General features: G+C 38.2%; 1 protein-coding gene across 2 annotated transcripts in view; it reads left to right on the top strand.

The window, feature by feature from the left end:
• The window catches only part of fbxl18 (F-box and leucine-rich repeat protein 18), a 41,535-nt gene that overhangs the window by 18,693 nt on the left and 7,523 nt on the right, over positions 1–15,319 (top strand). The window contains exon 5 of one of the 2 annotated variants that reach the window (XM_066690352.1): positions 7,371–9,531. The exons of the other annotated variant lie outside the window; for it this stretch is intronic. Coding sequence (XP_066546449.1) covers positions 7,371–7,527 — 157 coding nt within the window. The 3' untranslated portion in view covers positions 7,528–9,531. Of the gene's footprint in view, positions 1–7,370; positions 9,532–15,319 lie in introns of those variants that run through there. 2 annotated transcript variants of the gene reach the window in all.

Below are 15,319 nucleotides of genomic sequence, written 5' to 3'. Positions count from 1 at the left end.
TTTGCAATTTCACTCCCGCCCCCCTGCCTTCCTGGGCATACACATTTGTGAAGGACAGCCTGCAGGCCACAGTGCTTCACACGGAATTCTCTGCCCTAATCTTTGTCCCACTCCTCGCTTTATATTATTATGGTGGGCAGGTATCTGTTGTTCAGTTTTCTTATTCACTACAGCTTGGCTATGTGGCCCCTGCTCCCATTTTCCTGATTGTAGGTGTGCGGGTCCCTATTGGTTCCCTGCCTCCCTTTTGTCTACTACTATATGTTGGGGGCTTACCTCCTAGTAGTCTGTGGCCTTGGGGCTGGCCTCCAACAGTACTGGACCGTACCACATCCCTTTGGGTAGAATCCTTTATTCAAAAGATGATAATAGGTTGCAACATCATTTAGCCTAAGTTATCTGGAACTAAAAAGCAGAAGGTAAATGGAAACACTGCCACAGATATTCCTTATTGCTCTGATCTCATTGGATCTTCTTTTACCCCCACCAAAGAGCTCCTCAACCCAATGGCATTTAATGCCAATAACATCTTAAGTGAACATGTTTTAAGACCAAGTCATGACCAAAACACCAGTTGTAGTGTAGTTCCCTGGCTGAGATATATTAATTAATATAATTCTTATATGTAGATATAGTTACAGATGACTTATGAAGTATCCACATCCTCAAGTCTCACGCATTGGGATTGGGACTGCATTGTTGCTAAAATCTCATGCATTTGCCAAAAAATATTCTGCTGCTTTTGCCGGCTGGAGTGGTATCTGTCACCGCATTGTTTTAATGTGACAAATCTCATGCACTGACGTTTTGAAAACTTGAGAGCTGTGTATCCATAGTGCAAGTTATTTTGTTTTGAAAGTGTGGCCACCCTTACTTTTTCGTCTTGTGTTCCTCCTTTTAATTTAAACACAAAGTTGAATAAATACAGAGTAGGGGAGCTGTGTGCTATTGTCTCTGCAGAATGTCATAGTCAACTCCCACTCTTCCCCCAGTGCAGTACAGTGTTTACAGCCTTAAACAGCATGGCGAGCATGAAACTCAACACAGCATTTTCTATATTGTACATTCAATCATCACAAGTGGGTGAAACGAGCCCCATGCAGCTTTTCTCAGTCAGTAAAGCCGTGCCACGGGTCTCAGGTTGAGTAAAGCAGAATGCCTCACAGCTGTACATGTTCGAAATTATGCTCTCAACTTCCTCAACTTTGAATGTGATGTCTGAGTAGCTGCATTTTTCCAACGAATGTGGCGAAACAACATTTTGAAGTCCCAGTATCGCCTCTCAGCGACCTGTTGGACCATCCAATTTTCATTTTTTGTTTTGTTAAAGCATTACGTTAAACACTGGAAAATTACTTTCTCAGCTTGCATTGCAAATATACACACAAATGAACCCCAATCACTCCGTCACACTCCTGCGATGTGCTTGCATTTTCTGTCAAGGGATCATTTTGCCATGTCTCCAAAGAAATTCACTTTATTCTGACACAATGGCAGTGATTATTATGGGTGTTTTATTTCATTTTCATTTAAATCATTACTTTGTGCTTCAAAGGAGGTTAATGTCTTTGGAAATTAAGCTAGGGGAATATTATCTGTTAAATATTCAATGAAATGACAACTGTGTCGTTTGAATGTAGGTATTTTGCTCTCTATACCTGGCGTCTACCTTAAGTACAGGTCTGCCATTATATTTAAATTAGTCTCCTCGTTAGAGTCTGAATATACTAGTATTTACATCCTAGCAAGCAAGCAGAGTGTAACTGTGATATGTGTAATTATCCCAAGATGTTTAATACTTTAAAGCATGTGGTGAGGTTCTCAAATGGGTTTCTGTACCCCATGGCAGAAACACAAGAAAGGTTACAAACAGAAAATAAAATTTGGCCCATCTTTCTTGTTCGCTATTACAGTAGCTTATTGATCCATTGATCTCATGTAGCAGTTTACTGAAGGATCCAAGGAATTTGCTACACTGGTAGAGAGGAGTAAATACAACATTTTCTCATTATTTTGAGACAGAGATATAGTTCATATCATATACATTTATTACATTTCATTGTTTTTATTCTTATTATTAATTTCTTAACAGATGCCTATAGAAACAATTGTCACAAAGTATATACATTTGAAGATGCACGCACCAGTAGCAATGAGATTTAATTTTAGACCTAATTAATGCAAAATACTGTGCATGATTCTATTAAGGTGTAAAAATAAGAATGACACCCTCATCTTATATTGGCTTGACTCATCACACTATTACTCCAGGTGACAAACCTGTATCTTCCCAAGTGATGAAAATGATCAATCTTACATCTGTTTGATCCAGCCATTTTCTGAAGGTTTCTAGGGAATTTGCTTCAGTAGTAGAGCAGAGTGGACTTTGATATGGCGATCATATATTTTCTGTCTCAAAATCCTGTCTGCTTTCTAACTTGGGCACCCTCCCCTTAATTCTCTCCTGCCTGGTTGTATCCTTTTTATTTTTATTTTAACTTGTACGTTTTTTCCTCCACCCCCCAACCCCCCCCCCCTCCACTTCCCTTTTCTCTTTCCCCCTCTTACTGCCTGTCAGCTACACAGGAGATGACAAGACAGGAGCCATCAGGCAAATAATCCCCTCTTTGTTCTGCTAGGGAGAGTCACAGCTAACTAACTCATCAACAGCACAGGGAGGAGATGGGCGTAGCGAAGCAGAACACAGCAGCAAATGGTGTACTGTTTTTTCCCAGCTTCTGGGGCGTCTGTGTCGTGGAATAAATGTGAGGGGGGGCACATTCACAAAATGGACCAAAAAAAGAAAGGAAGAAAGGGGGTTGGTGGAATAGCATAGAGAGACATTTTCTCATGTGTATACTGGCCAGCACTACTGGTAAAATGTATCAAAACAGGCCTTTATTTGTATTGCATGAAATGTTTTGATCTGGTAATTATGGAAAAAAACTCAACTTTGTCTCCCCAGATTGCCCTAAAGAGTGTTAGTTACCTCAGGGAAACCAATAGGTCTCCCATTGTATTACTTGTAAGCAAAGAAACAGGTAATTTAAAAGACACTGTGTACTGCACATGCTTAACATTACAAGGGTAACAGCTTCATTCTAAGACATCAATCCAAGCATTATAGTGATAATAATATGAAGTTAGAAGAGAAGATCAGAATGAGCTTTAGGTGAAATCTAAATGCACCAGAGTGGTGGTAAGGACACTTTGGAATTATAATGCTCATGGGCAGCTCATTAAAATGTATCAGCTGGACATGCAATGTGTGTTATGTTTGCCTATTATTATTATTATTATTATTATTATTTATTTAATAACAGATGCTTAAGAAAGTACATGAGAGCAAGTGTGCTGAACAGCCCAGGTAATTAGGCTGCTGTATTCTATGTACGGTCTGAGCAGATGTGTCTTGAGTAATCGCTGGAAGGAGGTCGGGACTGTGCGGTCCTGACCTTGTGGGAAGGTCGTTCTACCATTTACAGGTGAGAGTTGAAAAGGAGGAATGGGAGCGGACAGGGGGTACAGTGCGTTTTCTGGCACAGGAGGAATGGATTAGTCGGGTGGGAGTGTATGAAGAACTGATACTGTAGATGTAGTCTGGTTGAGACAAGGCAAGAACCAAAGTCTTGATCAGAATATGGGCGGTGATTAGGAGACCGTGCAGGGAGCAGAGCAGTGCAGTAGCATGTGCGAATCGGGGCAGAGAGATCAGCAGACGGGCAGCTGAGTTCTGGAAGAGCTGGAGCAGGCGGGTAGTGGAGGTAGGCAGGCCAACCAGGAGGCAGTATTCCAGGCCGTAGAAAACCATGGTCTGGACAAGCAGCTGAGTATAGCCGGCAGTGAGGAAGGAATGGATTCTGCGTATGTTGCTCAGGAAGACTTGGCAAGTGTGTGTCAGATTGGAGATGTGCTGGGAGAAGGACAGCGGAGTGTGAAGTGTGACTCCAAGATCTTTAGCAGAAGAAGAGGGGGAGAGTGGTAGATTCCAGTGGAATTTAAATGTGGAGAAGGTGAAGAGCAGGAGGGAAGGAAGACGAGAAAAGATTTGGAAAGGCCTATACCGTTTCCCATATACCAGCTCATATGCTGCCACTGACATGATTTGGTGGCCCTCTATTGTGATGCCAGTGCAGTGGGGCCCCCACTATCTTCTCCGCCAGACAGTTATTCTGTTTTAGACGCTCTGATGCCACCTTCGAATTTGGCTTGAGCACAACTCCATTTTGTGGCTCAAAACATTACCTAATAAATTATTAATGAAAAATAACTGTCTTCAGAAAGAGGCCCTCAAGAGGCAAAGGGAAACAGCTGTGTTTCGCCAAAGACGATCTATAATGTAGGTATAAAACTGTTTGTTTGTTTATTTTTGCATGTTTTCAAGTTAAGCATTGAAATAAGTGTGTGCTCTGAAAACATGGTCTGTTGAACTCCCTGGATTGCTGCTGGCTGGAGCATCAATGTGTTACTACTGTTCAACTGACCGCCAAGACTTAATTTCAATATGTACTCGAGAACAGCGGTGGTCTGCAAATGTACAGTCCAGAGGTTTGTTTGACCTTTGGTTACAGGCTACATTTTGCAGCCTTGGCAAGACAGAAATTGTGGTCAGCAGAACTTGTGCAGGACGGTTAAAACCCAATACACCAATTAGCATTAGGTATGAATCACTACAGTTTAAAACTGGAGACTGAGAGTATGCGGCATTTAACATTGGGTTGATTTTTGTGTTTGTTGATAGATGACTATCCAGTGAAACTGAGTTTCTCTACAGCTAGGTCTACCATTAATCTAGCTGTCTGTTACACATACCATCAGCTTTCTCAAATAAATGTAATGGCCTAAGATTAATACTAACTATTTCAGACTTTTCACACTGTTCCTCATAGTCATATGCCTTGAAGACAGAGCAATATGTTATTAATGTTATTTTCATTAAACTAAACTATCCTTAAGGCATTTGGTAGCTTGCTAATGAGGGGCTGAGAAAGAACAGTCCAATCAGCAGTTTCAAATATGGTGTTTGTTTTTCTTAGACTATATTGTGGATCAATTACCGGACCTGTTAGAGAAATATAAATGAGCTCAGATTGTCTCTGATTTCCTGTGTTTAAAAAATAAATATGATTTCTACAGTTTATTAGTCCTTTATGGTAAGTATGAGTTTTTCACAGTTTTAATTTGGTAGTGTTTGCATGGAAGGGTGCATATTATGGACAGAGAATACAGATTGTATACAGATTGGTTACTTTCCATTTTATTGTTTGGACTGATTACACCTGTGCTTAAAATTACAATTCAAAGTCCTTCAGTGTCTTTTCAAAACATTTCCTGTGTTCATATTTTTATATGAACAAAATATATCTAGATAGATTTTGTACATCCAGTGCTTGTTGAGGCAGGAGGGGTGGGGGGGAGAAATTATTTCTTGTTCCTTCAAAGTTGCTTCATTAGCATCAGTTGTATTAAAATGAACAGAATTCTTGTGGCAGCTTTAAGTCCTGTACGCCCGGGTTCAGACTGGTCAGGAGGCCCTTTAAGCTGCAACAGCCCATCTGTCATCTGCTTTGAATTGAAACCACCTGGCCAGGTGTGGAGGGGACAGAAAAACCTTTATTCACATCACACTGGCTGTGATCAAAGGATCAGCTCTCCTCTAGCAAATGAGAGAGTGCATCACATGTTAACACTTTAAACATGTCGAATCAATAGCACCTGAGGACCCTTTCTTACTGGAATTATGATTAGAGAGGCAGGTTACTTTAGAAGGCTGTGTGCCATCTGTATTTTTGTCTGTCTTTTCAGGCATATATTTTTATATAGATAATACACTGATGTTTACAGTCTTTTCATTGTTCTTTCTAAGCCAGGCTTAACAGCCTATCCACATTTACTGTAGAATATACCTCTGTCAGCTTGGCAGTTCTTAGTTTAATTTTCAAAATGCTTTATAGTTCCCAGGCAGTCCTATCTCTACGTTTCAGCTAGAAACCGAACTCTATCTGTATCTCTGCTTTTAGGTTCTGCTATGCTGTATTTGTATTTCTAAAGATATTTGTTATCTGTGAAAATATTGAGGAATTCTTTTGATCAGGAACTGGAGTTATTTTTTAAAGCTCTTTATCCCAATTCATGCATCAATTAGAAATAGGATAGGAAAAAATATTGGGGAAATGAACACTTTCATGTCAAAAGGAACAGACTTGAGCTATACATGTTCAGGAATGCATGTGTACAGACATAAAGTATGCACAAATGCTTTGAAAGGAATATTTCCAGAATCAAGGGTTTAAGTAACTTATTTTTTGATATCATTTTTTTTTAATGAGACCTCTTGGCTGCAAATCATATTTGTAACAAGTTGAATCTTTGGTTTTCTATCACTCAAACGTGTGTATTTAATCAGTGCTCTATTATTGTTGCTATTTTATGGTAAAACTAACCTGAAGGGCAAAAAAAAAAAAAAAAGTGAATGGATTGACTAATTTACGGAGTCCAGCTGTTGGCAGTAGGCTACTCCCATTAAAGAGTTTGATGGCTTTTTACAAATTATTATTTAAGCTTTTAATGTTAACTGGGTCAATAATTTGATGTGCTGGAACCACACCTGCTTTCTAGATGTGTCCATTATAATTCATATGAACATACAAAATTAAATGAAGGGTCAAAGTACCTTTAAACCACCATTAAATGTTTTTTTTTTTCATTTTTTTTTCATTTTCATTATTGTTGTGTTTTTGAAATCCACCCCAGTTCCAACCAGAACAACCCCTTTAAGTTTTCTGAACTTTGAAGTTTGTTTGATGGAGACATGCCTTCACTGGGTGTTAGAACCACAAGAATAATTAATATATACTGATGAGAATATTGACCTTATATTCCATTCTTAGATTCAAGTAATGATAATGCCATTTGCAGTTTATACAGTAGGTGTGACCAACCTTTGATTCCATTGTAGAAGTTTAATCCAACCAGTACCTTATTTGCTTAATTGATATTTAACTAGTTAATTGACCTTACTGCTGAAAATCAACTTAATAATAGAACAATGATTTGCAATGGGATGGAACGGAATGATCACAATAAACCCATGTGACCAGTAGTTAATGGATTATGGCAGGGGCTGACCGCTCCAGTCCTGAAGGCCCTACCTAGGTCTACTACCATAGCTCTTTATTGGAATAACTAGACAATTTGAACAACATTTCCCTCATTCTAAAGGTGCCGATGATTCGGAGAGATGTCTGAAACCTGCTGGATGTGGTCCAGTAGGACCAGAGTTGTGCCCCCCTCTTTTGCAGAAAATATCTTTTGAATATGATGTGTTGCTCTACCTTATCTATACTGTTAATTTCCCTGTACATTTCCAGCTTTCTCACTGAGCGTCCAGCACTCAACGTGGTGGTGTATCCTCTGTTGCACGAGGCCCTGGCTCACATCATCAGAGACGTGCCTCTGGTCCACCTGGATGAGATCACTCTCTTCAAGAGCCGTGTGGCTGAAGACCCCCCCAATCTCTGGTGGTAGAAGTAAGGAGGAAAGAAAAACTTCGGAAAATTGGGATGTGCAGTAAAGGCACTTCAATAGAAGAATTTCCATTGACGTTTCTTTTAACGTCTAGATTGACACTGCGGAAAGCAATGGTCAAAGACTCCATCGAGGAGAGACTCCTGGCAATGTATCGTTTGTGCTTCAGATTGGTTTGGAACAGTTTACTGATTTTTGTTTTTGTTTTTGTTTTTCTGCCTCTTTAATCTCTGTCTATCTTCCAGTGGCCTTCTGTAAGTTTTGGAGGGAACTGTACTGGCTTTAGATTCTTATCACTGTTGTTGTCTATTCGTTTGCTGTACTTGAGAGTCTGAATCGCACATAAATGACCCACTTCCAGACATGTTTGCCCCCGTTGTATATATCTTGTTGTCTAAATAGAGCTCCCCTGCTGATGCTAAGTTTACACTGCCAGCCAGGTCTCCACAGAGGTGCACTATTACCGACTGATTGCTTTTCACCCTGTGCCGCCAACACTACTTCAATCTGACTCCCCTACGACAAATGTAAACAGGAGGCAAACTGCATTACCTCTATTAACGCTGCTGTCCATCTGCTCTTGAAGGCTTGAGTGCTGTGAATATAACTGATTGCTAATTTTGTATTGATCACCAGTAATTTGTTAACAGTGCAATCTGAGACTTGATGGGGGAGGAGATGAGAGAAGCAATATGCCTTGTGACAATTCTATTTTCTCCTTTCCCACTTTCTCTCAGCTGGTGCACTTCTACAATCACAAGGGAGAGAGGCTGGAAGTGTAAAATGTTCCTTTTCAAGAATATAATAGCCACTGATCAAACCACTGCAATCACTGTGCCATTCTGAACACTTTCAATTTTGATTTCCTGCCAGTTACCTTTACCTCACACAGGATCCCTCAAACAAAAAGCACCAGACCTTGCTTGGGTGCTCAAGTTTGTCTGTTTTAATAGGACAGCATGCACTGTACTATTTTTGTTATTATATACAATTGTCTTTGATTTCTGTCTAATCAAACCAATTCCACCAATTCACTGCTGGAAATCCACCTGGGTTTTAGTATTAAAGCTCCCTTGACAATCTGTATCATAAAAAAACAAACTAAGATATGGCAGGAAGATATCACAAACCAAGGTATTTTGTATTTATTTTATTTTCCACTTTTTGCTTTTATGCTGTTACATTGGACTCATGCCTTTTAAAAACAACCAGGATAAAAATAGTTCAAATGCAGATGTATTTACTTGGGTTCAACTTGCTGTGCATTTGGGAAGCTGGTGACTTTTTATATACATTGCAGAATGGCTGAAGTTACAGTTAACATATAAACCTCTATAAGTGTAGCGTGTGGCAGTAGCCTTCTACAAAAGTGGATTAAGCATTGAAATACAGCTTAATCCTGTATGACAATGTCCGTTGTGCTGCCTTCTGATATATTGATCATGAAATTATTACTGTGTTTGAATCACTTTATTAATCATATTATATTTTAGACCTTCAAATATTAGGTGGTGTGCGTGTGTGTGTACAGTGCAGTGTTCAGGAAGTTCTACCTGTTGAAGTAACAGAAAAATGTAAATATTTAATGTATTTACAATTTAACACCATGCCAGTAAAAGATAGCATTGCTGGTCATTGTATGTGCTTTAAGCCAAGTGCCAAAATACAGTAAAATATAAAGGATTTATAGGAATGACTTGCATTGCAATTGAATGTAAATTGTATCAACAATGCTTACATTACATGCTGTACTTCTTTCTCTCTACATCCCAAAAAATTGTAAGTGTATATTTTTGAGTAGCATGAAGGTGTTTGGAGCAGAATATCATATCGGTTTTTCTTTTTTTTTCTTATCTGATGCACTCAAAAATTATTAAGTTTTGTTTCAATAATGGGCATCTAGTTATGTTTCTGAACCTATTTCATGTGGATGTACAGATGTTGCATGGTCAAATGTTTGCCAAATTAATATATTAAAAAAATAAGTCTTGGCCTTTTGATTTATGATTTTGGTAGTTGTGTTTTATTTATAAATGCCACTGCCATGTTATCTCTTTTTAGAACTACTCGTGTCTACACCTATAATATTTTTGCACACCCCGTGTTAAGAAATGTATTAATGAAATGTTCCAGTATTAACGCATGCCATTAATGCCCCCACATCTAAAAAGATGCATGCAGTGATATACATGCAGTCGCTGTGTCTGCAGAAGCTGCATGCTGACCTACTTCGACTGCAGGGTTACTACAAAAAACTGGAAGTATTTGTTTTCTGTGAAAAACATCATGTATATGAAGTGGTATACTGTCTTTCAAATGCACCATGAGGAACCAGCATGCCCAGTATTAGCAGAATTCAGAGCAATTGATATCACATGAATGAGAGTAGTCGGTGTCATACCCAGGTTGGAGAGGCCAGGTGTGCAGATCTGTGTAACGACAAGGGGCTGCAGTTCAGTAAAGATGTGTTCGTCAAGGATCACCTGGATTAGTTTAAATGAGATCCTTCTGAAGGCTTGTGTGCTTTCTGCAGAGTTTACACACCCTTTCAGCAGATAGCAAATAAAAAATGTCACAATCCAAAGCAACAGAATAAAAACTATTTTGATTAAATGACTGCTTAGATTCTACTAGATGTTGGATCACCATTGTAACCCATCTCTTTTCTCCCGTTTCTTGAATTGTAATTAATCTATATTGCTGTCACATTAAAAGAGGGTTAAAGAGCAATTTGCTGTTTGTGGTGACTTAGTGCTGCTTTTGAATAAAAACAGAATATGCACTACTTCTACCATTTTGAAGTTGTCTCATAGAATATTTCATCATGTCCTCATTAAAGTTAGGTCTGCAGCAAAACCAAGAAGCAGGTCTGTGCTACATCATTTATCAGCACTTGTTGCAAAGCTTTTAGGCTGAATGGAAAGCCTCACTGGGAGATTTAAATGATCTCTGTGTGTACTTGCCTTCCCAAAATGTAAATCTGAAACCAACCCAAGAAGTAGCTCTCTGGTCGCAGCTCCCTTGCCAACTTGTGATTTATCACCGTTTACACAAAGTTACCTTGAGAGAATCCTCTTTGCATGTGTATTTGCATTTTTTAATATGCTGGTATTAATTGGCATGGAGGAGAATATGATCATTTTTCATGCTGGACATGGAGTTACAGCCTGAAGAATATTTGCACAATAAAATCAACTGTTCATTTCTGCACTTCTGAACATGCATTTGTTAAGCCACCAGTGACATGGATTGTCAGAAATAGGTGAACAACAAGGATCAGTTCTGCACCAATCTTGAGTTACAATGCTTTACATATGTGGTGGAAGACCTTAAATACCAGGTCATGTTACTGATTTCAATGCAATTCACCTAAAGTCTGCCTTAGAAGCAGAACAAAATGCTAAGAAAATGACAAAATTGCTTGTTTTCTGTCCAACGTTTGGAATTTAGCTTTGCATGAATTATTTTGAGCAGGTATAAGGATTATCTAAGTGTATTGATGAAGTTTCGAGTTTTTGGGAATTCTTATTTTGTTGTTTTTTACAAGTATTTTTTCCCTCAATGTTAACACTTTCAGACTTGCACAACACTTCCATAACAATTTAGTGTGGCTTGTTTATATGGGAATGGTAGTGAGGAGAAACCGTGACAGTTGTAATTGAAGACCCGGACACTAATGCATCTGAACTATCGAATGTGCTGTGGGATATTGAGGCAACAGGGTAAATCACTCTGCATTGAGAGTGAGTGAGAGAGAGAGAGAAACCCTTTAACACACCACTGTGGTGATTTTTACAGATCACCATACTAATGGGGTTGAGGCAGCAATTTCTCCAGGTCTGGATGTGGAACTCTGGAAGTTAATGTCAATGGCTTCAGCCCAGAAAGCTAACCATCCAAATTTTGATCAATAATGTTGGCTTTTTAGAACTAAATTGAGGTTTCTATTGAATCTGTGCCTGACACAAGGAAAAATACATACCCACGACTGGTGCAAAGAGGTTTTATAATCCCGTCTACTAGAATTCTCTGATAGCACGACTGATTGGTAGTGATAAAACCAAGGCATGACCAGTTTTTCTGCAGCTGTCTGTCTTGCACATAACACCCTGCTTAATCCTGCCTCGACATGCTGCAAACATTGCTAGTTAATTGCTCATGTGAAAGTCATTTAAAATGAAAGTGGCCTTGTGGGGTAGAATATGCCAAGGTTGTTCTTATTCTGTCAAGCAGCAGAAATAATAATAAAAAAGAAAAGCTTTTAAGTTTGATTCAAATGAGTCGGCTCCAGAGGCAAGGAGGGCTTGTTTATCCATCTGCGATTACTAGAGCAACAGATTTCTCTGTGACTGCCACAGCCCAGTGGGGCAAATAACAGCTTCTTATTTGTAAGCATTATATTGTTGATACTGTGAGATTTTTTTACCAGAAGATATCTTTCTATTCCAATATGATAATTTTGGCAGTTTGCGTTTGGTTTTGAATTTTTATTCATAGTGGTAGTTATATGGCAGTAGTTAAAGTGCTGAATTGAATGTCATAAAAAATGCACAAGGTAGACCAATTACAGCTATTATATTTTAAAATGTGTTCTATGAAGGGGAAAGAATGAAATGCTGTCATTTATAACCCAGATGCAGGAAAAATCCAGTCAAAGTCTGTAGGGAAAAAAAACATAAAATAACACTTGAAAATGAATAAGCAGTATCTTACTTGTTGTAAATCAATAGCTGTAGATTAGCTAGGTGGAATGTTATTATTTCTATTTTGTCCTAAAAACAGTCTCTCAGGCTCCTAAGACCTGTAGTCTCATATCATCACAATGTGAAACAAGCCTCTGAATGTAATACAGTTACGATTCAAGACAAAACAAGTCTAAAATAAATACCAGGGTCTTGTGGTGTTGCTGGGAAGTCACAAACCCAGCATCTATTCACTTGTTCTCCATGAGACAGAGGCGATGCATTGTTGATGGATATCCAATTGATGCAACAAGGCCTTGCTGTTATATAAACATGGCATAAGTGGAGTTCAAACCCAGACAATGTCATACTCTGTATTTCCATGGTAACCACTTTTTATGTTTTTTCAGCTTCCAGAAAAAAAGTATGGAGGCCATTATCAAATTGAACACTAATGCTCAACGGATTCAGTTGACTGCAACTCAGAATCGAGGCCGACTTACCTGTAATTATGATCAGGCAAAATGTCAATAACCGTACTGTGGGAGCTGGGTTTATCTGGCAGTATCTATAGTGAGAGAGAGGTCTCAGCTGCACATTAATATAACGCATTCCTTAACCTATACATTGCAAAGCAGCCTTTGAGTGACTTTAACATCAGCATTTTCAAATGAGCATTCTGTCATAAAATGGCTTCAGAATTGTTTAGGCTTCTTTGTAGATGAGGCAAATGGAACATGGCGGCCTTATTTCTTTCCATTTCACCAGGATAATGATCTGCTTATTACGATGATAATACATCCAAATGCTAAATGTCTATATCCCTGACTGGGTTGTAGCAACAGTGAATATGACAGTAAGCAAGAGAGGATTAATTGATTTTAAATACTATTTGGCTGCAAAGAATTCTTCTCATGTTCTCTTCAGTTCCTCATTCCTCGGCAGCTCAGTTCAGACACACCAACTCAAAAGAATATTTTATGCTTTTTGCTTGTTTGTTTTTTTGCTGCATTTTATTCATCTTCATTGCTTAAACTCCTGGTAACCTAATAAACACAATGGTTTCCCTGCAGCCAGTGTGTCCCTTTGGCTGATGTGGTTTTCTTATTGTGTGGGTGCAAACTCCTGTACTCCTCCAGCAGAAGATATTCATGAGTTCCCATTTGTCTTGAAGCCTTTAGCTTTTCATGCTTGGTACCACCAGGGAGCAGCGCCCATTAGCTTTGCTGGTAAAAGTTTGGGAAGTCTGGAGGGCAAAGCAAAATCAGTGAGAGGGAAAGCCTGGCTCATAAGAGAGAGGAGAATTCAAAATGGAAGAACTAGAGGGCTTTGCAAGGCTTGTAAAAACAAAGGATTTCTTGCAGCAAAATAACACTTCTTTGTTCTAAATCACATTTCCTGACTGTCCTGCTTGCTTGTTTTCTCAGTTTTCTCATTGGCTTTTCTTTGAGGATGAAACTGGATCCAGTGAAGTTCAAGCACAATGGACATACAATGTTTACTGTTGAGCAAATGCACTGTGGTGCTGTTTATCTGAACAATGAAGTATTCCACAATGTTTTGAATCCTACACTGAATTCCAGTTTGTAACACATTTTTTCCTCATTCATACCTGATTCATACTACATTCTGAAAAAACCTTAAAGGTCTTCTATAATGGGAATGTCAAATTAAATAAAAACATATCCACCGGTATTTTTTCAGATTATACTTACATGTTCTTCATTATAAAGAGAACAACCCTACTGCTTGGGAGAAAATAAACAATAAAATCATCTATGATACCATCTATTATTTCAAGGCACAGCCCAGAAACTAGCCAACCGGAAAATGCTTGTGTACGAATTCATGAATAGCACAGTAGGTGGCAGCACTGCTAACAAGCATCTGAATATTATAAACGTATAATAATTCATATAATGGCTTAAGCAATATTTCTGGAGGCAAGAAAATAGATTTACAATGAAAGAACGAACAAACAAAAAGTGGATGGAACTTTTATGACAGCGATATATCAATAGAAAATAATCTCAACAATGTACATAAATGTAATACTGTTAGTTTCACAGCATTGTAAGGCCAGTGTCTCGTAAATTTTGTCTATCTGAAAAATGTTTTGATCCAGAATCTGAAATTAAAAAAAGGGGAGGTTTCTACGTCTTGCATCATATAACTCACTTAAACTCGCAATTTAATGCTTTTCAGCCTTTCATTTACATAAAGACAACACTGCTAATTTACGATGTATCTTTTGCCAGTAAAACAATACCTTACAATTCAGTTCAAACGTTTAGGATATTGGTATTTCCTAAAAGTTAAACTGAATTAATCATCATTACTTCCACGTAGTTAGAAACTGATTTATTGTTATTAATGTAATTTATTAAAGTATGTTTGCTGGTAATAGTATTTCTCAATAAACAAAATATGTTTTTTTGTTTCTAAAGTTATCCACCTGTAACTGCCAAGTTAACAAAGACCTTCCCAAATCTGAAGTCAAGGTTGGGGGATGGTCATGTAAGTATTTTGAATAGATTTTATTTTACAGGCAATCAGTTAGATTTTGGCATGTATTTCATGAGTGCAAATTACAATTATAGTAATGGGTGATTAAGAAATTAGCAATAAGTAGGAGTATTCTAGCCCATTATTTATGTAGTGATGAACATGAAGTGTCCGAAGTTTTCAATTCAAGGAGCATTTATATTCCCTCAAAAGTGCCACTGGATTCATCCCAAAGAGATTCAGGGAAATACACCGGAAACTGAGCCAAGATCAGCACACAAATAAAAAGAGAAAATGTAACCTGTGGTTTATTTCTGCAATGCTGGTTTTAATTAATTATTGATATGAGTAGATTAAGCACACGTGCAATGTACTTTAGATGTAACATATTATTTCACATACTGAAGCACTTGCACCATGATTTATTATAGTAATTGTCTTAATTGTTTTACTTTCTAAACCTTTAACTACCTGGTGCCACTCATCTCACTCATTGTTCCGTTTTCCTGGACATGCCTGGCTTTGTGAGTTATATTTCTGAAATAATTGTCATAAATATTTTTAACATGATCTTTCTCAGGAAATATTCTCCCCCAGATAAGCTA

Source organism: Amia ocellicauda, chromosome 17, assembly GCF_036373705.1.
Source record: "Amia ocellicauda isolate fAmiCal2 chromosome 17, fAmiCal2.hap1, whole genome shotgun sequence".
NCBI lineage: Eukaryota > Metazoa > Chordata > Actinopteri > Amiiformes > Amiidae > Amia > Amia ocellicauda.
This window is presented reverse-complemented; position numbering and strand designations above follow the sequence as displayed.